Source organism: Macaca nemestrina, chromosome 19, assembly GCF_043159975.1.
Source record: "Macaca nemestrina isolate mMacNem1 chromosome 19, mMacNem.hap1, whole genome shotgun sequence".
NCBI lineage: Eukaryota > Metazoa > Chordata > Mammalia > Primates > Cercopithecidae > Macaca > Macaca nemestrina.
In genome coordinates, this window is record NC_092143.1 from 79,174,961 (window position 1) to 79,202,944 (window position 27,984).

Sequence of the window (27,984 nt, forward strand, 5' to 3'; positions counted from 1 at the left end):
GCGCCTGCGCTTCCTGCCCCTCCTCGTCCGGGATGCTGCTGCCGCTACTGCGGAGTAGCTGTTTCCCTTCCTCCTCTCCCGGCGGCGGCGGCGGCAGCGGCGGAGGCGGTGGAGGAGGAGGAGGAGGAGGAGGGGACCAGGGCGCCGAGAGCCGGCCGGCGGCGCAGTTGCAGCGCGGAGCCCACGGGCCGCCGGAGCCGCTCGAGCGAGCGGAAGCCGAGCCCGGGGCCGACCCCCCGCGCGCGCCGGAGGCCGAGGGGGCGCCGGGGCCCGGGACGCGCGGCCGGGGGGCGGGCGGCGGCGGGCGGCGGGCCGAGCGGGAGCCGCATGCGTGCATGGATCCGGGCGCCGCGCTGCAGAGGCGGGTCGGGGGCGGCGGCGGCGGCGGTCTGGGCGCGGGCTCCCCGGCGCTGTCGGGCGGCCAGGGCCGCCGGAGGAAGCAGCCCCCCAGGCCTGCCGACTTCAAGTTGCAGGTCATCATCATCGGCTCCCGCGGCGTGGGCAAGACCAGCCTGATGGAGCGCTTCACCGACGACACCTTCTGCGAGGCCTGCAAGTCCACCGTGGGTAAGGGCGCCGCGGCGACCCCGGGCCGGGCCTCCTGGCGCCCGGGCCGGTACCCTTCGCCCCAGGGGCTTCGGGTCTCATCGAGCCTGGGAGCCTTTCAGACGGGGATGGGCCTCTCGGTGAAACTGGGGGCGGGGGTCTCCGTGGAGGGCCCTGCATCCCGATCCCAAAGCCTGGCAGAGGTTTTCGTGCCGGCTCCGTGCAGACCTGCCCTTGGCCCCCGGCCCTGCCTCAGAGGTCCTGGCAGCCCCTGGGGCCTGTGGGGGCGGCTCTCCATGGAAACTTCGACCCTTTGCGTCCTCGCCCAAGAAAAGGCTGGGTTCGAGTGGGGCGCAGGCAGGCAGGGGAGTGAACGCCGAAGGCCGCTCTTGCCCGGGCCGCCCCGGCCCACTAACGCCAGCGCGCGCCGTCTACTGCGGGTGTGATCCCTTCGCAACCAGGGCAGTTTTCTTATTTTGAACCCATTTTCAAGTAGTAATGAAGTTTAAAGTCACCTATGGAGAACGTTAAGACTAAAACTACAGTAAGTTTCTCATGCTAGCCGTAAGTACGGGGCAGAGGAACTTCAGCTGTATTTATCCATGACCTCAAACAACCCGGTGACTGGCGGGCGTGGGGCTGATTCGTCCAGTGCGGCTCTTTTCGGTGAAGGACAGGAGTAAAGTAAATACAGGAACGCTCCAGGGTCAAGGAGGAGAATAGCCGCGTGTCTGAAATGGAAACTGCAGGGGAAATTTTTTTAATGAAGTCATGCTTAGAGGACTTGACATTGAGATTTGCCACTTGGATGTGGGTAGCAGTTCCTTCTGTGGAAAACCCCTTAAAAGATGTCCAAACTAGGAGAACCCCATTCTTTAAAGGGCAGTCACCTTCAGTGATAGGAAGTGAGAGATTTCCCCAGGGGCGGTCCAAGAAACTGAGTAGTCAGGAGATTTGATAGAATTGAAAGTGTAATTTCATGTAATTCTGTTTATTAATAGTGTTATAACCAGTGTTGGTTCCAAGGCTGTCAGTACGATTTTGAGATGACTTTGTTTGAAATTGTCATGTAACAAAACAGTGCTACATTCAAACTGTCTTATTGGAAAATTAAACCTCCAATTTTTGTGTTGTCTTTTTGTTTTGTTTTCAAGAACTTACTTCCCTTAATGCTTTTTTGGAATGGATCATTTTGGAAATATTTGTGATGCCTGTACCGTATGTTTTAAAAATGTTGGCATTGGGTATATGGTATTAAAATGAGTCGCATAACTATACCTGTTTCAAATATCCAGTCGTAGATCATACAGAGAACAGGGAGTTGTTAAACCATCAAATGAGAGGTGGTTTAGTACCTGACATAAATAAAGCAGGGTTAAATTCAATTCAGAATTGTCAATCTTTTATGGCTGCGTACTTCAGTATATAAAAATGAGGGATAATAGAGTTGCGCTGTGTGATGAAGAGAAATCAGGTGGGTAACTGAAAGCTTCAGTGGATGGAAGGTGAGATGGATGAGCAAAGGTGTGCTTTAGAATGCACAAGAGGAGAGAGGAAGAAGGATTTTCTAAGCCTGGCAGCAGTGGAGCAGCCCCCCACCTCTGGGGAGGGGTCCTTAGGGGACTTGGGAATGGATGCTGCGAGACCTTCACTGCCATGCTGAGGAGAGTGGACCCTATCCTATGGGCACCTGGAACCAAAATCTTCTTAGTAAGGCATTGCCACGAAAACAGTGAAACTGATTTGGCAGAGTTGCATAGGATGTTTGCGAATAAGGAAGAAACCAGGAGGCAAGGAGACCAGGCAGTTTGTTTCTGTGTCCCTTAACAAACATGCACTTACCCGAGCACATACTCCCTACTGAGTGTGGTTGAATTTCTGTCTTGTTCATTTTTGTTTGCTTCACATGTAGCCTATAATACCTGGAATACTGGAGTACTCTAGTGCTCAGTGCATGCTTCTAACTGTGGGATGTTCAGAGAATGATCATGGCCCCTGGCCTGCCGCAGAGCGTGAAGACACTGTGAGAAAGCTGAACAGCTCCGCTTCAGTTTCTGCTTCAGAGCTGCTTTTCCCCTCCACTCATCAGATCGTTTGTTGTGCACCTACTGTGTGTTGGGTGTTACGCTACCCAGTGGGGATTCAGTGGTAAACGGGACACGGGCTCTGCCCAGAAGTGGATCGGAGCTTCTGGGAGGTGCATGACCGCTCGTCAGGGCAGTGACAGATGTGTATGGATATTTGGGAGCACAGTGAAAGCATCTCCAGTCGGGGCTAGGGATGAGGCCTGGGCACAGAAGGCTTCCTCGTCATTGGAATGTTTGAAGATAACTTTGTTCCTCTAGTTCCTTTAGAAACATGCAAATTAAATATGGTAGCGGGTGTGGTGTAGAATTGTGCTTGCCTCACCTGAACGGTTACCGTTTGAGCAGTTAGCTCACAGTGTTCTTCCCAGGCTGGTTTTTCTAGTTTGATCTTCATGTAGTACAGTGAGTTCCATATAGAGCAAGAGTCTCTTCCACAGTGGGAGTTTTCCCTACCCTGTCAGGGCTTATGGATGTGTGCTGCTCACGACAGCCGTCTGGGAAAGATGGTGAGCCTCACAGCATGGCCCAGAGAAGAGTCCCCGAGTGTGCCTGGACCAAGACGGGTCACTAAAGTGGTAGTATTGTGTAATTCCGAGGCTAGGAGAGTGTTTGCAGTAAGTGCCTTTTTATTTTTATTTATGTATTTATTTTGAGACAGAGTCTTGCTCTGTCACCCAGGCTGGAGTGCAGTGGTATGATCATGGCTCACTGCAGCCTCGACCTGCCAGGCCCACACAGTCCTCCAGCCTCGGCCTCCTGAGTAGCTGGGAGTACAGGTGTGTGCCACCAAGCCCGTTTTTGATTTTTAATAGAGATGAAGTCTTGCTATGTTGTCCAGGCTGGTCTCAAACTCCTAGTCTCAAGCACTTGGCCTCTCAAAGTGCTCAGATTACAGGCGTGAGTGAGCCCCTGCTGACCAGTAAGTGCCCTTTTAAAGTAAATGGGATTCATTTGAACTTTCTATAAAAGATCCGTAGTGGAAGTCCTTAGGGATTCGAGATGATGAACTATTATGTACAATTATAAATGAAGAAAATGTTGATTTTTTTTTATTGTTAATCACATCAGAAACTGGTTTAAAAGATACACAAAATTCACAAGGGTATGAAAAACAGAGATTGTGTTTACTAATTGGCCTATTTAATGGAAATTGTGTGATGGAATTGTCTCTTATTTTCAAATGGGATTTTGTTTTCATGGAATTTAATTAGTCTGATTATAATTTACAAGTTCTTTTTAAAAGTACAAGAGTAGCTTTTCAAAGTTTGAGAAACAGAAAAAGTAATTGACCAAAGAAATTTACAACTAACGTGCCTGGTCCACTGTTTTTCTCATAGCAGTGCCTGTATCACAAGCATACGTATCCTCCATGAATCTGTGTGTGCTTTCGCAAGTTGACATTATTACTTCCTAAGTGAAGCTGTAGAAACCATTTCTATCTAGTAATGCCGAATTCTTGATCTTGATTCCTTCTGTTTGACTCCCACTAGTTTTAGCATAAACAGGTAAATATGCTTTTTTTAAAGTATATTTCAAAAAACTCCATAAAATTATATATCTGTCCTTCTTTGTTTTATTTCTGTGTTACTGTTGGAAGCTGTTTAATTTTGTTTGGTTTGAAATGGTTTTACCTGTTAAAAACCTACCCCCACCCTTGCTCCAACAGCATTGCATGCTAGGAAGAACACTAGAGTAATAAGAAATGTGGATTCTTGCTCCAGGCTCTGCCACTAACTAGTTTGTGACTTTGGATAAGTGATTTAGTTGTCTGTGCATATAAATAGAATATTGTATTAGTAGTAGTCACTGCTACATGGTGAGCACTTAACTACACCAGCAGAAGGCCTCATCACAGCCCTGAAAGTTACCCCATTTTACAGATGAGGACACGAAGTCTCACAGAGGTAGAAATTTATCTGCTGCGGCACAGCTGCTCAACAAGTGGTCAGGGCCAGGGCTGCAAGTGAATTCTTTTTAACTATCTTTCTGTCTGTTCCTTAGGTAGATTGACTTTGCTTTGTTGAAAATACTGATGGCTCACACACATAAAGGTCAGACGTGATGGAGCCCTTTCCTCGTTTTAGAATTTGGTCCTTGTTACAGCACTGTGAAGATAGTGACGTAATTATCCTATGGTATTAGTGAAACTGATTTTCTTTAAGTGTGTCCCTGTCATCGCTTGTCACTTGCCTTTTGGATATTAAAATAATGCTCCAAGAACTGCTTTTTAATCTATATATTCCATCATTCAAATTCAAATGTCTTAAGCCTTTTACATACCAAAATAGGTATATTTGAATACAGGAGAAGTCAAAGTAAGGCAATCTGACCAGAATTCTGATTTTTCTGGGTAGTAAAGTTTCCCTTAAAATGCTGGAGGCCAGGATAGGATTGCCAGTTCTTTATTTTACCAAGTTAGAACATTAAAAAAAAAAAAAAAAAAAAAAAGTCTTAAAATGACTTTTAAAAATTAGGAAAGATATCACAGTTTAAAGGTTTTTTATTTATTTTTTATTATTATTATTTTTGAGATGGAGTCTTACGCTGTCACCCAGGCTGGAGTGCAGTGGTGCGATCTCTGCTCACTGCAAACCTCTGCCTGCCAGGTTCAAGCAGTTCTCCTGCCTCAGCCTCCCAGGTAACTGGGGTTACAGGCGCTCACCACCACGCCTGGCTAATTTTCGTATTTTTAGTAGACACAGGGTTTCACCATGTTGGCCTGGCTGGTCTCAAACTCCTGACCTCGTGATCCACCCTCCTCAGCTTCCCAAAGAGCTGGAATTACAGGTGTGAGCCCCCGCCCCCAGCCAAAACTTCTTTAAATTTATCTTCATTTTTTTCATTGTGTGGCAATGCTCTAAACTTCACAGCCCGGCCCCCTTAAAGGATGGCAGCCCTTCGGTGAAGCCCTTTAACTCTGCTGCGGGCCGCAGTCCTGTGTGCTCTCTGCCTGACTCCCCTCTGGCCTGTCTTGACACGAGGGTGCACTCAGGATGCCCACTTTTGGGGCCTTGGCCTGAGACTGCTTGCGCTGGGGAAGTAGGGTAGTGCGAGCGACTCTGTTTCTTTGGACCTGCGCTTGAGCTGGCAACAGAATGGAGAGGTCCGAGAAACAGGTGAGTGTGAATCTCCTGCAGAAATGCTCTCTGGAGGTCTGCCCTTGAATGTTAGGTCGCATGACAGGTCAAGTGCAGTCCACCAGGGTCTTCACCTGGAAATTGACTACTTGTACTTTATTCTGGAAACTTAGGGCAGAGATTTTTGTTAGAAAACCCAAAATGAACATCTCATACTGGATTTAAATGCTTAACTGTATTTTATTTTGCTCTTCTGTATTTGTACACAGTCTTCTAAGCCATGACCAATCTGCCCATGTTTCACTTAAGAGAGAATTGAGGAAAATCGTCCAGAATTTCCAGTCCAAAAGCCCAAGCTCTGCAGCCCTGCAGTGTGGTTTCGCTCCATCTGGAGAGAACCTCACACGGACTCCCCTGCCAAAATGATGTAACATGATGACTCAGGGATGTGAGCATGAGAGGAACCAACATTTAGTTCTTATACCCACATATGCTGTGTGTTGTGTGATCAGGTTTATTTAATGAACTTAATGCAAGCCGGGAGGCTTGACAAAACGTCCCCTTTTGTGGATTAAAGTAGCCATCTTTCAGAGAAAGCATGCAGATTTAGTTGGTGTTAGGTTGTTTATGTTGAATAAAAATCTATTTAAAGACCTGGCTGAAGTGCATTCAGCCTTTCTCTCACTGTCTGCACTTACACTAAAGAAGAAAGATTTTATTATGCATGACAGAGATCCAGATTCTTAGAGATTGCCTCTTTCCCTCTGCTCTGTGGAATCTGCCAGAAGCCATCTGTTAATGGATCTTGGAACTGACTGTAGAAGGCAGAGTAGGTTCCTTTGAGAACTGATAGGTCCAAATTATTCTCTATCCTTGGGTGCCAGATACATTGTTCCAAATAAGCGTTAGTTTGTAAAGAAAACAGCTTTGTACAGTAGTCATTCTACAAAGAGTTTTAAGAAGCATTTTCTCTTTATGTAAGACACCGTCCTGCTCGACCTTCCCCTGGGCACAAAGCTCACACCTGGTTTACCCTTTTCAGAGAGGAGGGGAGTCACGGAGCTAGCCATAATAATAAGTGTTAGAAAAGAGCACCTCCTGCTTCAGCTGAGGAAGACATTTATCGTCCTTTTGTCCTTTAATTCACATCTTTGACATTTGGAAAGTATTTGGAAAGCCAAAACTACAGACCAAAAATTGTGCCCTTAATTGAGTGTGATTGTTAAAAAAATTAAAAAAATTTTAAAAACTTTTAAAACTGGGAAACAACACAAGCTGAGCAGAGCACTGGATTCCATAGAAAATGTTTTCCCTCCAACTATGACAAACTCCAACCTTTGGTTTCTGGTGCCTGGTTAACCAAACAACCTGCAATTCCAACTCCATGTCAGCACTTGGGCGAAGTAATGGGCCCCTGTAAATGAGGAGCTTTTGTGTTTTTCACATGCCTCCTCTCCCCTCTTCAAGCCGTGTGTGGTAGGATCTCGACACTTTTGTCGACTGGCAATCACACCTGCAATCAAATTTTCACTTTTAATTTTTTACTTGAAAAAACAGCAGCCTGGGCTACATGGCGAAACCCCATCTCCACAAAAAAAATACAAAAATTAGCCTGGTGTGGTGGTGCACACCTGTGGTCCCAGCTTCTTGGGAGGCTGAGGCGGGAGGATCGCTTGAGCCAGGGAGATGTGCCACTGTACTGGAGATGAGCCAGCAGTTATTGTGCCACTGTACTCCAGCCTGGGTGACAGAGTGAGACCTTGTCTCAAAACAAAAAATGCTCCACCTTCTCCTTGGCCACCACTGTCTTCCCAACCCATGGTGTTTGTGGAAAGAGATTTCAGAGGCAGGCATAGAGTCCTGCATGTAAGTTCCAGCTCCATGACAGGCTGCCAGCTGTCCTTAGGCAAGCAACTTACCTCAGTGTCTTAAGAAGAAAAACAAAGCGGGATTTACACTTTCTTCACATGTCACAGTATAGGCATAAATGAAGTTAAAATATCTTACATGTCTGGCATAGAAAAGGCAATTTATAATTCTCTTCTCCTAATTTATCCTGTAGATCTGAAAACTCTGAAACACTCCATAAAAAAATCCTTACCCTTTAATGATTTACACTGATATATACAGATGATACAAATTTCAAAATGTAATCACATGTCCTGGATAAAACATAATCTGTTTGACAGTCCCTGCATTTTCATGGATCCATTCTGAGTAGTAGCGAAGTTCAAGTTTTTGCGTATGAAGAAAATGTTAACAATCCACTGTTTGATCATGAGTTTTTTCTTCTCTTCCCTTTAAATATTCTTCTCCTCTTTTGACCAGGAACTCAAAATAACATGGTAGCATTTCAGATCGGAGTTTGTCTGAAGCCAAGGAGTGGAGAAGGCTGCCTGGCACAGGGATGGAGTCTGTCCCAGCCAGCCAGCCATCCACCGTGTCTTACTGTTAATTTTATATACTTGCCTAGCAATGCAAAGTTCTTTTTCAGCCTTAGGTGTATGTTCTTAGCTCCCTTCCAGCCTCTACCTCTTGTTCATCAGGTGGGGCTGCACAGTGCACAGGGAGGAGCACGGCCCGGAGCCAGGCAGCCCAGGTTCAAATCTGTGCCCTCATGCTCACCAGCTTGGTTACCTTAGGCAGTCTACCAGCTTCCCTGACTTCCGTTTTTTCATCTATAAAATGTAGACAGTAATATCTATCTCATAATACTGTTAATGAATATACATTGCAGTAAGTTAATGAAGGCCCTTAGAATATTATCTGAAATATAGCAAACACCACAAGTTCTTAATCTTTTGATTTGTGAAGAGAACATACACCTTTCTGTGGAATTCTCATACGTATATACTTCCGTGAGAGGAACTGTCCACTCGCTCTGCTGGGCTCCAGCCGTGCCTCTCCTTGGAGGCCCAGGACCTCCAACTGTCCCTCTGACCTCCCCTCCCTGATGCAGTCCATGGGTCATTGTTCCAGTCAAGTGCAAGGCTGTCTCCTTGTGCTGCTGTGTACAGGGTGGCCTTTATTTGCTCGGTGGGAGTATGCCAACCCTGGAGTGCAAGCGGGGACAGAGCTGCTTACACCTGGATGCACATTTGACATCCTCAGGCCTGGATAAGCATTTTTTTAATGACACATGGTAACATTAGGATTTTAATAGTACCTGCTTCTGAGTTGATCAAAATATTTTACAGTTATGGTACTTAGTTTCTATTTAAATCCTTACCACACAGCTTAGATAGGAAAAGCCAGATAATATTAAATAGTAGGATGTCACAAGACAGGTCTACTAGCAGTGAGTTTGCATTCCCTTTTCCTTTTTTTTTTTTCTTTTTCTTTTTTTTTGTGATGGAGCCTTGCTCTGTCCCCCAGGCTGGAGTGCAGTGGTGCGATCTCGGCTCACTGCAAGCTCCACCTCCTGGGTTCACGCCATTCTCCTGCCTCAGCCCCCTGAGTAGCCGGGACTGCAGGTACCCACCACCACACCTGGCTGATTTTTTGTATTTTTAGTAGAGATGGGGTTTCACCGTGTTAGCCAGGATGGTCTCGATCTCCTGACCTCGTGATCTGTCCGCCTTGACCTCCCAAAGTGCTGGGATTACAGGCGTGAGCTACTGCGCCTGGCCACATTCCCTTTTCCTTATATGGGACGAGAATTCATTTTGAGTTCTTCCCTGGTAGGTGGTAGAGTTTGGGCAGAAGACCGGCCTTGTGCCTGTTATGCCCAGACTGTTTGTTCCCCAAAGAAGACCACCAGAGTCCAGAGTCAAAGCCAAGCGGCAAGGATCTTTACTACAAGTTCGAACCTGGTCCCTCCTTTACACAGTATACAAGAGGGCCCCGAACAATGCGAGCGTTTGCTTTTTATAGCCCGAAAGTTGCAGGGGAACAAAGAAATTCTTTTGGCTCCTGCGCTTTCAGTAACCTTGAACGGCTGTCCCCTTATCGGAGACTTTCCAGGTGGTGTTTATACTGGGCTCAGGGAGTTTGAGAGATATATGGTGGTGGGATGGGAGGATGGGATGTGTTTGTGCTAGGCTCAGGGAGTTTCGAGCCCCGGGGCTGAGGAATGTGCCCAGCTCCTTTCAGTGCCCACACAACTTGTTTTTAATGCTAGATTTGCCTGTCTCTGTAACCTTAACATGTTCCTTAATTTATTTTCTCACAACTCACTGAAAATGCTTACAATCCAATCCCTTAGTAGAATATTACATCCAATTTTAGATAACATTGTGTAAGATACATCCTTCGAAGAAAAGCCACTGTTCAAAACTTAAGGTCATTATTATAAATTGGCAGTGACATCACAACCACTGTTTGTATTGAGACTTACCTTCAAGTATATGGAAATCCTTCAACTTCTCCAAAGTATTAAGTAAAATCTATGGTCTGGTCCAAACTCCAGATCTTTGGTGGAACGAGGAGAAGTGACCTGGGCATGGAAGAAGAGGGCACAGTCCACTCAGCCGTACTCCTAGATTTGGACCACAGTGGTGTTTAGGCTTTTTACCTGAAAGGAGTGTAAAGAAAGAAGTTTCTGTGTGTTTTTGCCATTTTCACTTTTGTAACTTCTTATGGCCCAGCAAAAAGAAACAGTAATGTGCAAATGTTTTGCGTGAAGGGGAACATAGAAATCTTACAAGCACTAAGTCCAGGGATTCCTCCTGCTGTTGCTACAACGTGTATGTGAAAGACAGCCAGCAAGAAGGCAGAGCGCAGAGTCAGACGTTGTCTTCACAGCTTGGCTGTGGGAACTATGAGCCACTTGAGAACATCTTACACTTTTCTGTTTTTTTCACCCATCTGACTTCTACTATAATAACCTTTCACTGTGGGCAGTGATGTAAATTTGAGTCTTGGTTCTGCTGCTTCTCTGGCCTGTGGTAGGATTATAGGCAAATTACCCTGTCCTGTCTCTGCTCATGATGATGTCTGTATGAAAAGGGGGTAATAGTTTCCCCATCACTGGGCTGCTGTGAGGCTTGGATATGGAGTATTTGACTGATGTCCATTGTCTAGTACTAAAGGAAATTAAGGTCAAGAATAAGACACCGGCACAGTTGCTCATGCCTATAAACCCAGCACTTTGAGAGGCTGAGGTAGGAGGATCACTTGAGCCCAGGAGTTTGAGACCAGCCTGGGCAACATGGTGAGATGCTATCTCTACAGAAACCAAAATCAGTTAGTGGCAATGGTGCGCTTCTGTAGACCCAGGGACTCCGGAGGCTGAGGTGGGAGGATCACTTGAGCGCAGGAGTTGGAGGCTGCAGTCAGCTATGATCCTGCCACTGCACTCCAGCCTGGGTGACAAAGCCTTCTTTTGTTTGTTTGTTTGTTTGTTTGGACTCAAGGGGGAAAAAAAAAAGACTGACTTAAATAGAGCAGTCTAAGACCTTTGATAATAGTGTAACTCTGTAGCCTGCGTGCTTTTCGATAGCATTGTTAAAATACTTTTAGAAAGACTTCTGTAAAATTGGTAAGCCTAAAGAAAAGCAAGCTCCTCTCACCGGAATAATTCACCTAGTAGACCAGTTCTCTGTCTAAGGGACTGGATGGAGAAACTGTTACCGTAATCCTCTGGGATCAGTGTGTGTAGGGAGAGGCTGTGAGCAAGGATGGCTGCCCCATCCTGTGAGGAACTGGAGGAGGAAAGAGGCTGTGTTGCTGCACGCACTCATATTTCTCCTGTGTGCTGGGCACCCCTGTGTTCACTGCTTCCATTCCACACCTGCTACTCAGATGCCTTTTTTTTTTTTTTTTTTAACTAATCAGTCCTGAATTTCCCTGTTTTTTCCAAAAATAAGTCACATTTCTTCTTACATATACAGCATTTGATGGAGAAGAAGGAGCAATTTCCAGCCATCAGATTTATTGAGTTGCCGTTGTGTGCCGGGCAGTGTCCTAGACTTTAGGGGGCTGAGGATGACTGCATCCTCAGAGGGTAGGCACATAGCCTGTGGGGGAGGCCAGCACAGAAGGAACGATGTGATATGGGCCAGAAGAGAGTTCAGGGCCAAGAACTGGAACACAGATAAAGACAAGAGTAAAGGCGGGTGCAATCAGAAGAGTTCAGATGGGAAATCTAGGGCTTCAGAGGGTTCTGGGCAGACAAGAAGGTTCTCGAAGAAGAGAGAACAGCAAAGAAAGACGCTCTGCCAAGTGCATGGTGTGTTACGTTAGGTCAGTATGACTGAGGTTTGCGAAGGCAAGGACTGTCCCCGTCAGCTGAGCAGTGAGGGCATGGTGTTTCCTCCCTTCGTCAAGATACCTGTGAGAAGCCGGTTTTCTACAGGGTTGGAGACAGTAGTGAAATCACCACCCTCTTTGTCCCTTGGTTGTTTGTAAACATTTCCTCTTCTGTGACAAGAACTCTGTTGATTTTTCCTAAATAATCTGCCAGATATTTGAGGTTATTGACGACTTTTTTCCTTTTATTGAGGATCATTATCACTTCTCTGACATCCCAATATTTAAAATAGACAATATTAAGGGATATTTTTGACTTTTAATGTAAGAAAGTTTTTAGAAATGTTTAGTTGTGTACTTTGATACAGGTGTATGTTTCTAAGCCAAAAATTGGATTAAGTTTCCAGTCACTGCAGGCTACGTAATGGCTGTTAGATACGGTATAGGTATAGGGTATTTCATGTAAGAGCGAGGACTGTTTTAAGGAACTGGTTTTACTCACGGAACCGTAGATCTGGCCCCTGGGTGTTTTCCTGTTGTGTTGTTAATTGTCATTCATCTACTCACTGTAAGATAGTCTTCATTTTGGCTAAACAGATTCTTTTTTTCTTTTGCTTTTTACTTTCCAACTTTTATTTTAGGTTCAGGGGGTACATGTGCAGGTTTGTTACATGGGTGAATTGCATGTCGTGGGAGTTTGGTGTACAGATGATTTTGTCACCCAGGCAGTGAGCATAGGACCCGACAGGTAGTTTTTCAGTCCTCTCCCTCCTTCTACCCTTCACCCTCAGGTAGGCCCCGGTGTCTGTTCCCTTCTTTTTGTGTGTGAGTACTCAGTACTAAAACAGGTTCTTCGCCCTGTTTACTGTCAGGTAATCTTTGCTTTGTTTTCCTATTAGAACTCATAATGTGTTTATAATCACATAGTGATAATGTTACCACTTATTTCCTGATTTTGAATATTAATGTCCTAGCCTTTTCTTTTTATTCATTAAATTTTGTGGTTACAAAATAGTCCTAGTGTAGGACTGCTGGAGTTGGATAAGTTGCTCAAGTTGGTTGGAAAAGGCGGTCTGACATATTCAGACTCCATTGTTAGCAGAGAAAACAGTGTAGTCAAAACAAAGGTTATCTGCTCTAGCCCTTTCAGGGACTCTTACTCAGTTTGAAGCAGAGCTCAAAAGAAGTATCATCTGCCAGTTCGTTTCAATAAAGTACCAGCCACTGCCACAAGGTTTACAAAAGTTACAGCTGCTTTAATTACGTTTTAAAAACAAACTTACTTGAAGTAATTGGAAACAAAAGTGAAATAGACTAGTAGTCATCACAGATTATGCATTTGATTAGTAAATTCCATCACAGAGTAGCATGACAGCAGTGAAATCCTAACTCTATGTTAATAAGAAGACATAGAGAAGACAGTGTTTTGTCATTAAAGTGTGCTGCTTTAAACCAGATAGCAAATATCTACGCTATTTTGTGTGTCTTGTATAGTAACACTTGAAATTGCGGTTTCCTTACAGCTGAGTTAACTCTCTTCAAGGTTCTCCATCATGCAGAACCTGCCTCCTGGGTCAAGGCAATGTCTGAGCTTCCTTTGACTTTGGAAAGCAAATCATTTCCAGAACTGAAAGTGAAATTGAATTAACTAGCTTTCCTTCAGGGACATCTGAAATTATGTGTTATGTGAGAGGTTAACAATTGACATGGAGTAGTGCTCTCTGGCTTTGTTTTCTTGTAACATTTTATATTCATGCAGCTTCTCTCCTGGGGCAGGAGGGCTGCCTCCCTGGCCACACACCGCCCCAGGGCTGTAAACATGCCTTTTGTGTGGCATTGATGTCCACAGTGTTACTAATTACAAAAATCCGTCACATGTCTTCCACTTCCCCTCAAGAACCCCATCTGACTGCAGCACCTCATCAGTGCCCAGAGATGGGCAGTCAGAGCATGGCCAGGGCCTGTTCCTCTGCGGCCACCGTACCACTCACAAACGTGGGCACCTGCTGGCCCGGGGAACTGGGATCATCTACACCCTGGGTCCCAGGGAAGCTGTCAGGAAGCCGTTTCTGTAGGGGAGGTGTCTCTAGTTCTAAATTCAGCCAGCATCCCTTTTGTTTGCCTTAGTTGTGAAAATTGTGTAATAAAATATTGTTGTGAAATATTTACGTTTTGTGTAACTGGAAGGCATATAAGGTAGCATACATAAATGAAAACTTGGTTTTAAAAATATATCTGAAGCTTTACAGGCTAAACTGAAAAGGAAAGATGCATGATGATTGGCTTAGCAATATTGAAACGAATAAAAATTAAAGTTGGGTATGTTAATTTGTATAAAAGTAAATTTTTAAATCTCACTGTTGATAATATAATGTTATGCTTATATTTACCTAAAATTTTCATGAGGACTGAAATTTTTAGTACAATAATTTCTAAATTCAGACTAAGGCTGTTTGACTAAGGTTGATTAAGTTTGATTAAGTTTCCAGTGTTCCATGTAAGAATTTGCCCTGAGAAACCCTTTTAAAGCCACTTATTTGTGGATATAGTTACTAAATGTAATTTTAAACTGGTTTCTGTGCTGAACTGTGGTAGTAATAAGTTGTGTTATGAACAGCAAATACTAGACCAATTACTCAGGATAAGACATAACATGGGCCGACCTTCCCAGTGTGGACTGAAGCGTGAGAGATGGGAGGTTACAGATACCGGTGCAGATGTTCCTTTTCCTTGGAATTAAGTGATGTCAAGTTTCGTGGGGTTTTCTTTTTTTCTGATAATGATATCAAAATATACGAGTAGGATTATTTTATATGACAAATTGCATCTTTGTTGTTCTTGCTTCACATTTATTTGTTTTATTTACAGGTGTTGACTTCAAAATCAAAACTGTAGAGCTAAGAGGAAAGAAAATTAGATTACAGATCTGGTAAGTGGGAGAGTCTGCACCCAGTAATGTGCTTTGTGTGTTTAACAGTCCCCATGCACTTGTCTAATAAAATGAACTGTTTGAGCTGATTTGCCTCTCCTACTTTTCTCCTCTTTTGCTCATTTTAAAATTAAATGGACAGTGTTTCCATCAAGAGAGAGTATTTAGATAAGGCTGTTACGTTATATGCCACTTGCACATGGGGAGCAGTTGTGGACAGAAGAATGTTACCTTAATGGTAACTTTTTGCCTCTATTTTCAAATCATTTATGTGATATCAAAAGTGTCACTACTAAAATGATTGCTCAGATGCTTGTCTTCATGTCTTCGTTTTGGATGATAGTAGTCAAAGAAAGCCCAATATGTTCATAACCAGATTTGCGCAATCTGAAGGCAGGTCCCTGCAGACCGTTCCAGAGCTTCTTGGCACAGTGTGACTATTACTACGAGTGGGCATACTCCTTCTGGCTGTGCTGCTGATTCCACGGGACGTGAGCCCCCACTAATGCCTACCAGAAATGAATCCAGACCCCTTCTCAAATCACAGTTGGAATGAGAGGCTCAACCAGCTGTGTTACAACTGCACTCAGCACTAAGAGCTTTCTGTTCGCTATTAACCTGTTAACAGCCCGCAGGTGCTAGCGACCTCTCTGTGGAAGAAGGGATAAGATCTGGTCTGGTGGTCTGGCGGTGGCTTAAAAGTGGCCCCATTGAGGTCCTCTGAGAATGCCGTTTTGTTTTGAATGCCACAGCTGCGGTGTACTCAGCTTACTAACTCCTCTTGGCAGGTCACCCTCAGCTCTGATTGTTTGTCCACCATGTGTGTGTTTGCTTTCATCTGCGTTAATTGCTGCTTCATCTGTGGCATCATCGGTCACCTAATGCTTGAATGTTAGTGCCATGTCTTCATTCTTCATCCGTGTCCCTGTCTGGGCCGCAGCTGCAGCCGAGCCGCAGTGCCTGCCTACTGGAGGTGTCTGAGGTAATATCTTCATTTGGTCGCCCTTCACTGTATGACACACTTGAGAGATTTTTCGATTTGGGTTTTTTGTTTGTTTTCTTTTGTGTTGTGTGGTCTGCATATTTTTGTTTTTGGCTTGATTATGAAACATTAAGCCTTGTCTAAATACTTAAATAAATAGCAAATAGATATTTCTTCCTGTGCTAGTCCTGCAGACTTTTTGTACATTGCAGCCCAGCTTTTAAACGCTGCTGTTTCTAATGATAAGCTCTGTAAGGTAAAAACCATCTTCAAAAGGATTTGGGATATGCCTCTCTCTGTTCCTAGTACCTGTGTGAGGTACTTTTTGATGAGAATATTGCCCCACAAAAGTGATGTAAACAGTATTAGAATATGTGACACCTGCCTTAATGGGTGACAGCCATGCCTGATGACTGTGGCACATGTCTTAATTAATGCACTAATACTTCCATCTTCATCTTTGGTGGCAGTATTCTGGTTTATAAAGTATGTCCAAATGTCCTGGTGCCTCCCTAGAGCTCTGCCCACTAAGTCTGTGCTGGTGACATTGATCACTCCTGGAATCTGACTACAGTGCCCTGGACTCTGAGCTAAGAGGGCCCTACCTGATGGAATCCCGCCCCCCTCCCGTGTAGAAAATGAATCCCGCCCACGTGAAAAGTGAGATACTGTGGTCCTGCGAAGAGCAGCGGGCACTCAGAAACCATTTTTCTCTTGTATGGAACAGCATTCTCCAAATGACCCGTCCCTCTCCTGATTCTCCCCTGACTCTTGACTACTTTTTCATTCTGTAAATCTGCAGCTCAGCACTGGCAGCGAGCGTAACTAAGGGAGGAAGAATGACATGCACTGGACTTATGGAATGGTTGATTGCAAGTTTTCTACGTGGAATATTCCAGTGACTCTTTTCCTGCAGAGTTGTCTTTTCCTGCAGGGAGGTTTTGAACAGTTACTCATATATCTACTACAGGCCAGCCGTTTTGTTGGTCACATAATACTCAAAATAAGATTTTTATCTTCTGGAATATTTTATGTAAAAGATGAAAACTTTTTTCTTCATTATTGCTATGCAGTAGGTAAAAAGGAAGTGTTAGAATCATGATTCTATCTTGTTTTACTGTTTTAAAGTAATGGGTGGCTTCTTTTGGAGTGAGGCGCAGCCCTCGTGCTGCTGCTGGCGTAATCTGCTTCGTTGTGGGCATGTTGTCATTTCACTCTCATCCATTGAGGGCGTAGAGGCGCCTGTGTAGCTGGAAACGGTCCCTCAAGGAGGTGCAGTGGATTGTGCTATGCTAATAATAGATAGCTCTGCTCCGATTTTCTAGACTGCCATGAAAGCATTGCCATTCGGTTTTCATAGGAGGGTCTTGTTGAAAGAAGTGCGTTATTCACTGTAGATTCCTAAAAGCTAAAAGTACGAAAAGCTGCAAGTGTCTGTTACATTTTTCCGTCACGTTTTATGTCATTGCCACGTATGTCAGTCAGTTGATTATCTGTGGTCAGAAAAAGGACCATTTTTCCCTTCTCTGTACTTTAAAGTATTTCTAATGAATATTAGAACTCTGTGTAAGTAGCTAAAATAAAACGTGTTGACTAGAATGTAGTTTGATGAATTTATATCCAAATGGTGTCCTGGAAATTATTTACACTGAACTTGGAGTTGTGTTGAGATGGACTTGAAGCCATGAAAGTTGCCTCTTACCTTTAGGCAAACACAGAATTGAAATGCTTCGTATAAGGGCCCTTTGTTCTGCCTGTGGAACCAGTCCAGTGTTGGGGGACTTGGTTTTAACCAGCGTTCTTAGGTTGGCATCGTTCCTTTTGTTCTCCGCTTGGAAGAGGGGGAGTATTTCATACCCTAAATTGGTGTATGCCCTGAAAATTAGTAATTAAATAATTTAAGTGGATGTAGTAAATACAGCAAATAAGAGGCTTTGAATTCTCCAAGCGTTGTTGTATTACCAAACTGGGAAAACAGAACTGCAGGATTTTTCAATTTGCACAAAAAGCAGGTAGAGAAATGAGAATAAGGTGGCATATGCTAACTGTGGTAAACGATGACTGAGCTGACATTAAAAACTTGCAAACCTCTAGAAATCCGTTCCTTATCATTACAGTGAAAACTCAGGTTTGTGAAGAAAAAGAGGGAAATAGTAGGATTCTGCCTTTTCATAGAAAGGTGAAAGCATGATCAGTGCATTGATATGATCTAATTTTCTGAAAAGTAGAGATTTGTGTGGGATTTTCATGGTGCTGGCACATAGTAGATATTTAAGAAATACTTGCTGAATGGAATTAGCATTTCACTTATTATTCTTTGGCTCTACATGACAGCAGATAATTTAGTATGTAAGGGAAATAAATCAAGCAAAGGCAGTTTTGAGAGGAATAGAAAATAAAAGCTTTCTCAGCTCAAATATTTTGGGAGTATGGAATCGTCTCTCAAAGAAACATGCTTTTCTACCCCCAGCCTTCAGAGCCAGGCCCAGACAGTGGCATTTAAGGAATGGGCTTAAATGGGGAGTGCTGAACTAGTTCATGTTTCCTCATTGGGATTTTTGTAAACTAAACCAATCTGCTCATTTGCGTTAGAACGATTGCCTCAGGGTTTGAATTTTGAGGTTTCTATCCTCTTTCCTTACATTGGACTTAAAGTCAGTAGAGGCAGCTGACTTCTTCATGTTGAGGTTCTTAATATTTCTACGATTCCTAAGTGTGCTGTTCATGCAAAAACATTTTAAGCTACATCAAAATTGGCTTTGACTATCCCTGTTCTTTGATTGTTTTTATTAAAACACCTATTATCTGTAATTTCTCTGGTTTTGTGCCTCCAGTTTCTGGATTCTAAAGTCATTCGATGTGTATAGAAGTGCATGTGAGTTGACTTATACCAAAAACCAGATTTAAATTGCCTAGAATAAAAGTTTATTAAAGTATGTAATTCCTAAAATGCTTATTGAAGATCTTAAATCTGATTGTTATTTAAATTTGCGATTCAGCTATATTGTGTTAACCACCGATTTCAGAGTAGAAAAAATGCTTATTTTTTTTAACTTTTTAAAGAAATGGAAAATGTTTCGTAACAGTAATCAAATAGCACAAAATATTTCTCAACATTAAAAACGTTTGATTGAAGCCTGATTTAGACAAGCTATAACTTGTGAGGATGGTAAACCACCCTCTGAAAGATTTAACTCTTAGTTGGTTTGGAACCAGTAAAGTATACCCCTAAATGCTTAGGATTAGAGAAATAATCTTACTCACTGACCCTTTATGGAAACCAAATGGGATCAACTCTGTTCCTTCTCAGCCGCCTTGAAGGTGACTATTAGTATAGTCTTTAAGTTGCTTTTAGAAATCCTGAAAAATTCAGTCTCCATCTATCATATTCTTCAGATTTTTTTTTTTTTTTTTTTTTTTTGCAGTTCTGAGGTCAAAATATGAAGTTTCTTTGTCTTGCCTGACGTGGCATCAACTTTCTAATTTTTAAACATGTTACCAGCGCATATCTACTGATGGTGTACTGCAGGACCTGGGTAGACAGGAACATACCTGCCTCTGCCCTCCTCACCTTCCAGTCAGGGCAGCAGGGGATCCTCATAATCTGAGGCAAAGCAAATGGCTTCGCGTTATGTGGAAATGAATTTGCCAGTGAGCTTTTCTGCTTGTTTGATGATAAGGCATCACTAATGTAAACTAATTTGGTGGCAGGTCTCCTCTGAAGAAAGCCATAAATTATAGCAACATGGTCAAGTTGTGTTTTTAGGGACCCAGTCCCACAAATGCCTAAGGGAAGTGTTCTCCCCTTTCAGGAACTCCCTGCTGTGGGATGAGAGGCTCTGGTGGCCTTGCATGGAAGAGCCTGTTGCCCCCCAGCTTACTCCACTGTGGCGCACTTGGTTGGGGTTCTTTGGGTAAAGCTAAATCATAGATGGTCTTTAAAGAAATCGCTTTGCGAGTGTCAGTCCTTCCTATTGGAAGCCTTCTCCATTGAGCCTTATTGGAATTAGAAATCTGCAGTGGTTCTCAGTTTCTAGGCTTATCACAATACAAGATATAAACCAAAAAGTATCTGAGACAGGTCTCAATCAATTGGAGAGTTTATTTTGCCAGGGCTTAGGACACACCTATCACACAGCATCAGGTGGTCCTGACAACCTGTGCCCAAAGTGGTCAAGAGTACAGCTTGCTTTTATACATTTTAGGGAGACATAATACATCAATCAGTACATGTAAGATTTACAGTGGTTCGATCTGGACAGGTGAGACAGCTCAAAGGGCTGGGGCTTCCAGGTCATAGGTAGATTTAAACATACTCTGATTGGCAGTTGGTTTAAAGAGTTATTATCTATAGAAAGGAATGTCTGGGTTACTCTAAAGAGTTGTGGAGACCTAGGTTTTATCATGTAGATGAAGCCTCCAAGTAGCTGGCTTCAGAGAGAAGAGACTAAATGTTTCTTACCAGTGGCGCGATCACAGCTAACTGCAACCTTCACCTCCCGGGCTCAAGTACTTCCCCTGCCTCAGCCTCCTGAGTAGCGGGGATTACAGGCTCCTACCAACACGCCCAGCTGAGAAAATTGGGAAAAAGCAGCCTACTGCCCAGTTCCCGGCACATCTTCACTATTCCTTGGGCTTCCTCCATGTCCGTTTCCCTCTGAGTGCAGTAGATTGGGGACTCAGAACCTTCTAGAACAGAAGTTATGGTTTTGTAAGGGGAAGAAATATGGTCAAGTACACATCTGTAATTTAGAGTATTAAATTTCCTTGTACCCTTATGATTTATTCTAGAAGGCCAGCACATTGATTACAAAGCTAATGTTGGCTTACATTAGTCCTTCAGGTATGAGGTAAGAAATAAAAAATTACTTTATGCTTTATTTCTGCACAAAATTTCACACTGGAAAGATATTTCATTTGAAAAAAAAAATTTAAAGTTTTACTGTGTACAGGATTTTCAGATCTTTTTTGCTGTGAAAATTCTTGTTTTCTAATTTTCGAAATCTTGATTTGAAAGTAATTGGAGACTGGGCTGGTAGCTTACACCTATTACTCCAGCAATTTGGGAGGCCAAGGCAGGTGGATCACATGAGGTCAGGAATTTGAGACCAGCCTGGCCAACGTGGTGAAACCCGTCTCTACTAAAAATACAGTGTTAGCAAGGCATGGTGGCGGGCACCCTTAATCCCAGCTACTTGGGAGGCCGAGGCAGGAGAATCACTTGAACTAGGGAGGCGGAGGTTGCAGTCAGCCAAGATCATATAATTGATTGCACTCCAGCCTAGGTGACAGAGCTAGACTCCGTCTCAAAACAAAAAGTAATTGGGACTTACTGATGTTTTTGAGTGTAACTAGTTCAGAAAAGCTGCTCTCACTGACAGGAGTGGGTGTGCACAGATGTCAGTGCAGACGTGAGGAGCTCCCAGTGGCCGGACCCAGACAGAGGCATTCTCAAGAGCTGGCCCTGCTTGTCTCCACAGACTCAGTGCTGCTAGCCTGACTGTGCCTGCTGGGGTTGTAACTGGATCTTTTCTCATCTGAAGTGGTCATTGTAAGCTGCCACATGTGCCCCACGCCTGCCCCCAGCACTCTAGGTGGTGGCTAGTGAGCGAGAAATGAATTCTTTGTGGCTTGGAGGGCGTTCATTTTCATAGTCCTGGGATCCGCACCACTTACTGTGTGTGTGTGTGCGTGGAGTCGGTCATGCATGTGTATAAAGTGTGTGCTCCTTGTGTGACATTGTTGCTCTTGGGTATAACAAATGGTTTTGTAAATCACCTACAGTGTGAATTCTTAGGGATTGTTTGGAAATTTGTATTTTAAAAACTTTTCCCCCATTTTATTTTAGAAAAACATCATATATTTTGATGTTATATTAGCATTCCTATTGCTGATTTTCTGTCTTAAGGGAAAAAGTTATTCAGGAGAGTATGTTGATCTCGGTTCATAATTCATCTCCATTCATCTAATTTAGTTGTTAAATACAAAGGTATTTTGTGTGTCATAGTTTTAGTCAACCTGAATTTTTCCTACTTTCTTTAATTGTAGTCATCAGGCCAAAGAGAAATAGGGGTTATTCTTGTTCTTTTGTCGCAGAAAAACTGAAGCATAATCTGTGTTTGCTTTGCAATGTGGTGGTGCTCACTTTGGGCATTGTTTGGGAACTAACTTTGGCTGCTTTTTCTTAGGGATACAGCAGGTCAGGAGAGATTCAACAGCATTACCTCAGCTTATTACAGAAGTGCCAAGGGGATCATATTAGTTTATGATATCACTAAGAAGGAGACGTTTGATGATTTGCCAAAATGGATGAAGATGATTGATAAGGTAAATGTTACATTTTTCCGTCCAGTGTGAACTCTCTGCTTGTGAGTCTTAATCATTATTAAAAGAAGTGGCAGAAACACATTTATTGAGCATGTTTTTATACAGACTAAACATCATTTAGCCCATTATAGCCTTCGGGATAGGGATGTAGTCCTGTGTTGTGGATGAGGCAAAGAAGAATTAAATTTATCCAGAATCAGGATTTTTATTCTGGTAGCATGGACTGTCTAGACTACAGAGGCCAAACATGCTCATTCCACTACATCCAGCGCTTTCGTGGAATAGTTACAGGACATTTCATTTCTGCGGAAAGGTCACATGGACACTCATCTCATGCACATCCACTGAGTGGCAGCCTGGAAGAGATGGCCTTCTCCACGGTGCCTGTGGATGTCCCACGCGCCTCCGTCACCCACTGGACATCTGTCCTTGCAATTACAGATGCCCTTTAGCTCCTCATTTTGAACAAGAGGAGCTCGCGTTCTCCTTTGGCTCATGATTGAATCATACAGATAGCCTGCGTCCCTGTGGTTAATGTAAACCGTGGGTTCTCCTCTAAGAAACGTGTTCCCAAATACACATTTAGAAGGCAGAGCAGTTGGGAGTGGGATGTGATGATATACCGTTGACCACATTTTGAGTTTTTCCCCCTTGTGCAGTAATTTCATGTTTAGTTCCTTTGCATAACAAGCATATGCAATATAAATTGGATTTTGTCTACACATTGCATTTAAACCTGTCTGCTAGATAACGTTGGAGGATGTTTGTTTGGCAGCTTTTACCAAGCATGTCATTGATGATGTATGCCTCTTTAAAATGCGTTAGGATTGGTGGCCGGGTGTGGTGACTCACACCTGTAATCCCAGCACTTTGGGACGCTAAAGCAAGAGGATCACTTGAACCCAGGAGGTCGAGACCAGCCTGGGCAACATAGTGGGACTCCATCTCTCTCTCTTTTTTCTTAATTAAAAAAAAAGTGTTATGATCAGGGTTGCAAGGTTGGATCAGACCTGAGGTGGGTTGCCTGCCCCAGCCTGCTCTGCACTGGGCATCAGTCATACTGGGCTCTCCATTGGCATGTCAGTGGATACTGATGTCCCTTCATGTGAAAGTCACAGAGTGCAGTCCTATGGAAATTAGAAGCGAACAGTCCTGATAGTCTAAAACTTTTAGAACTAATAGGATGAATACAAAACCAAAAGAAATGGGCTAAATCCTACCCCATTTGGTACTTGAGTAAGTCTGTGCCCAGGTCTTGAGGTCTAATGCTGTCTCCTTTTGTCATCAACTGCTGCTCTTCACCTTACTTGAGTGACAGCATCATTTCCTGAGTGCTTCCTGAGCGCAGGGCCCACTGCCCCAGCCCTGCGGCAAGTGCTGTCACTGTGACCCACAGCTCCCTGATAAGGGGCCAGCACTCCTCACCTGGCTGCATGACTGGGCGATGGCCACACCATTCAGGTGCCTTTTGTTGCAATCGGTTTCAAAGAACTTTCTAGAAATACGCAATTAGTTGCTCAAGAGACTTTAACTTCATTTTTAAAGAGAGAAATCTTATTGTGCCTGTATGTATTTTTAAACTTAAAAGTGTAGCTTAACTTTTTTTCTTGGTTATAAAATTAATGATACCTTCGTTATAGAAATTTGGAAAATGAAGAAAAGCACAAACGTAAATTAAAAGTCTGTAGCTCTGGCATCCTGAAAAAGCAAATTGGCTTCACTCTGTTTAGCATTATGTCTTGCTTATTTGTGAATATTCTGTCACGGAGTCCTTCCTGTGTCATTCCATGTTCCTCTGCAGCGTGTGTTTTTTTAAATGCCTGTGTTTTTGAAATAACTTGATTCTTCAGCCATTTTGTTTGACTTTTAGGTTTTATTCAGTTGATAACCATTTTGAGTACAGAGCTTTGCCTGCATTTTGAATCATTTCCTTAGGAAGGGGTCTTGGGAATTGTTGGGTCAACAGCCAAGAGCATTGTGGTTCTTAATGCTTGTGCCCCATTTCTTTCTAAGACGTAGTGAGCCCTGCCTCGCACCCTGCCCAGTCCTGCCTGGGACCTGGTAGACCCTCAAAGACAGTGGAAGTGAATGGACAAATGTAAATTAATGAAAAATACCGTATTGGTTTACATTTCTGCTGTCAGTGTATGGCGATGCCCATCTTTGAAATGTGGCTTCTTTTAAAATTCTACAGTATGCTTCAGAAGATGCAGAGCTTCTCTTAGTTGGAAATAAGCTGGACTGTGAAACGGACAGAGAAATCACCAGGCAGCAGGGGGAAAAGGTGAGAGGGAGCGGGAGGCACGGTTGCCACACACTGTGCTTAGCGCTTGAGGTACTGTTTCTTTTAATAAATTACTTACTTTAAAAATTACGAAGAAATGATTGATACAGTGATAACTCAGTCATATCCTCCTCATTTGTTTGTGCTGTTTTGACTTCCTCCTCCTTTAAATTCATTCTGAAATGGAGGGAGAAAAAAACACATTAGTGTATACAGCATTATTACCTAACCTGACGTTTTATACAGAGAAACATATTTTAAGCCATCAAGTTGCTTGTATAATTTACTTTAATGTACTTTAAACTTCCTTGGTTTTTGCTAAGGATTGAATCATGGAGAAATGATGCTATTCACATTTTAAATGTCAGATATGTTACCCTTTTAGAAACTTAGGCAAGTCGTTTCACTGGAAGGTTCTGGCATCACCTTAAGGATTTTGATTGTCTTTTGTTTTGCTAGTTGCTTATAATGTAAGAATGTGCTACACTTGTGAACTTTGTATTTGGGCATCAGTGGGCTTTTCTACCCCTTAATCCCAGCCCTTCCCTTGAAACTGAACCCAGAGGCCTCATGCTCGCACGCTGGTCTGTGTGACACCCACACAGAGGAAATAGGTGTGTGTTTCTTCTCAGTTTGCACAGCAAATAACTGGGATGCGGTTCTGTGAAGCAAGTGCCAAGGATAACTTCAATGTGGACGAGATATTTCTGAAACTTGTCGATGACATTCTGAAAAAGGTAAAAAGAGTCTACATTTTGAAAGTATATCATCTGAAACCTGTTGTTTCCTTTATTACTTTTTTATTGAGAATATTGTATTTAGAAACCAAGGAGTCTACATTATGAAAGGATATCATCTGAAACCTGTTGTTTCCTTTGTTACTTTTTTATTGAGACTATTGTATTTAGAAACCAAAGTACAGTAGTCGTGCTCAGGCGCAAGAACCAGGTGTGGTTGTTAACTCGGCCACGGGCACCCGGCCTGCTGTACCGACAGCCACTTCCCGCCCGGGGCCTCTGGTGTGCTTGGAGTTGGTATATGGCGTACTCGCTTCGCCGTAAGGTATGGCAGGGTAGACTTAAACCGGGTGTAGCAATGTGCTGTGTTTATTTGACATTTGCTTTTTTTCCACCCGTTTTCCTGTGAGAATTCAGTTGGAGACCTAGCCGAGTCTGCAGGTGTCTTAGTGGAAGAGAGTCCTGTGGTGCCGCGCTCGCGTCCCTTCCAGCTCTGCTCCCTGGTGGGAGCCACTTCCTTACAAAGACCTTTCCGTGATGCTGAGTTGCAAGAAAATTGCTGGACAGCTTCATTGAGCAGCAGCGATTTCTTCAGGCATCTTTAGGCTTACAATTCAAAAACTGTTAATAAGAACTGAAGTTTAATTCAGAAGCTTCTAATAAAATAATTGTTCAGGCTGGATGTGGTGGCTCACACCTATAATCCCAGCACTTTGGAAGGTGGGAGGATCACTTGAGGCCAGGAGTTCAAGACCAGACTGGGCAACATAGACCCCATCTCTACAAAAAAACTAAAAAATTAGTTTTTGATACAGTGAACTATGATTGTATCTGCACTTCAGCCTGGGTGACAGAATGAGATGCTGTCTCTCAAAAAAAAAAAAAAAAGTTTATATAATTGCCAACATAGGTTATATCTTTCTTTTTAAGTATACAACTACTCCTTGGAATGCAGACCATTTTTAAAATTTATTAATGGATTTTTATTTTACTTGGTTCTGTGAAAATCCACGTTTATGAGGTTGATCTGGTCTCTTCTACCATAGGGTACTAAGTAGGCTGGGCGTTGTTATGTTGATATGAAGTGTCTTGAACGTGGCTTTTTTTTTGGCTTAATATTTTAATGATCTTTAATGATCAGAGGACTTTCAATAACAATACTTTTTTTTTATATAATTGTATAATTTGGAAAGCATTTACAGTTGACCTTTGAACAACAAGGGGGCTCGAGGTGCTGACCCCCTAAATAGTCAGAAATCTGAGTATAACTTGACTTTCTTAAAGTAAGCCAAGAAAATGTTATTAAGAAAATCATAAGGAAGAGAAAATATATTTACTATTAAGTGGAAGTGGACCATCATAAAGGTCTTCATGAAGCAATGTCGTCTTCACACTGAGTAGGAGTGTGGGGGGTGGGGTTGGTCTTGCTGCCATATATAGGTGGACCTGTGCAGTTGAAACCCATGTTCAAGGGTCAGCTGTATGTGTACCTTCTAAGGTTAACATGGATTTGTCTTTTCTGTTTATCCTTCAGATGCCTCTGGATATTTTAAGGAATGAGTTGTCCAATAGTATCCTCTCATTACAACCAGAGCCCGAGATACCGCCAGAACTGCCTCCACCAAGACCACACGTCCGATGCTGTTGATTTCCTACTTTGGAGACAAAGTGGAAACGATTCCTGGAAAGGGGAAAAAACGTTCTATTCTGCACTACAATCATTTTGACAATTTCCTTTCGCACTTTGTAATCCAAGTCAGAGCTATACACTAACTTGTAAATATGCATATATGCAATCCTGGGTAAGTTTTGGTTATAAGTTACCTATTTCCCTCCAAATTACTATATTTCATTCATTACCCCAGTGTCTAGTGTACATACACTGGGAAACCTAGTACTTCTAATATGAAGAATGGGAGAAATGAAAGGTATAATGTTTCTTGAAATAAATAATATAATTGTCCTTGTTAATTATATTATGAGGACAGAAGATACTCTGATAAGAGAGAACGTGGTGCTTTGCTTACTGTTTTAAAGAAAATTTGTAAAACTAAAGACTTTTTGGAAAAAAGCTATCTTAAGTGCTTTTTCTTTATTTACAAGACATTTCCCCCCGTGGTAGCATCTGAAGTATTGGAGTGTCTCTGCCACGAAGCAAAGCTCCATTCATGGCCGTCATTGAAGGTTATTTATTAATGTTACGTAACAGTAGAATATGACTAGTTAGAGGGTTGGATTTGACTTGGTCCTAAGGCCGCAGAATCTCTCTCATGGCTTCCTAAGGGACGTACCTTTATGCTTTTAAGAACTACAAAGATTCAATAAAGAAAGAAGTGTTTTTGAACCTATAGAAAAAGATTTTAAAACACGCTGCTGTCCTAAACAAATCCTGTTTAAAGGAATTTTAAAGAGATGCATTTTACTATATCAGAGAACATATGTGTATTTGCCTAAACACTCTGTACCTTTGTAATGATGAAACTCCCCCTTTACAGTGAAGCTTATTCCGATTAAGCTTAGACTGTGTGTGTTTTTTTTTTTTTTTTTTTTTTTTTTGGTCTGATAATGAATTTGTGAACTCTATCTTTGGTATATCTTTTATTAAACTGCACTGTTTTGTTTAGTCAAGGTAAATAAGTAATTATGTATTTGAATAACTTGGTGTGTCTTGAGTGTTGTGGTATGAAAAGCATTGTGGTCTTTCTACACTAATGAAGTGCAAATAAAATTTTGTATTTATGAATGAAGTTGAGTTGCCATATTTATTTATCCAGTTATAAATTGTACATATGACAGGATTCTCCATGAGCTCCACAGCTTAATCCT

The 27,984-nt window shown here is 42.9% G+C and overlaps 1 protein-coding gene and 1 long non-coding RNA gene across 2 annotated transcripts in view; one reads left to right on the forward strand and one right to left on the reverse strand.

Moving 5' to 3' along the window:
• On the forward strand, nucleotides 1-27,905 carry LOC105478960 (RAB12, member RAS oncogene family). The gene is made up of 6 exons (XM_071085648.1): nucleotides 1-567; nucleotides 14,768-14,828; nucleotides 21,999-22,137; nucleotides 24,332-24,421; nucleotides 25,054-25,158; nucleotides 26,693-27,905. Exons 1-6 carry the CDS (start codon nucleotides 33-35, stop codon nucleotides 26,804-26,806), a joined length of 1,044 nt encoding a protein of 347 aa, XP_070941749.1. The 5' UTR covers nucleotides 1-32; the 3' UTR covers nucleotides 26,807-27,905.
• The window catches only part of LOC139360067 (uncharacterized), a 32,103-nt gene continuing 28,585 nt past the window's right edge, over nucleotides 24,467-27,984 (reverse strand). The window contains exon 3 of the long non-coding RNA XR_011617121.1: nucleotides 24,467-24,598. This is a non-coding gene — a long non-coding RNA (uncharacterized lncRNA). The remainder of the gene's footprint in view (nucleotides 24,599-27,984) is intronic.

What these genes read in the sequence shown, in the direction of transcription:
- LOC105478960 (XM_071085648.1), top strand. Translation starts at nt 33, where the DNA reads ATGCTGCTGCCGCTACTGCGGAGTAGCTGTTTCCCTTCCTCCTCTCCC. An exon ending in CCAGGCAGCAGGGGGAAAAG is followed by an intron (nt 24,422 to 25,053) that starts GTGAGAGGGAGC and finishes GTTTCTTCTCAG; the next exon opens with TTTGCACAGCAAATAACTGG. An exon ending in TCGATGACATTCTGAAAAAG is followed by an intron (nt 25,159 to 26,692) that starts GTAAAAAGAGTC and finishes TTTATCCTTCAG; the next exon opens with ATGCCTCTGGATATTTTAAG.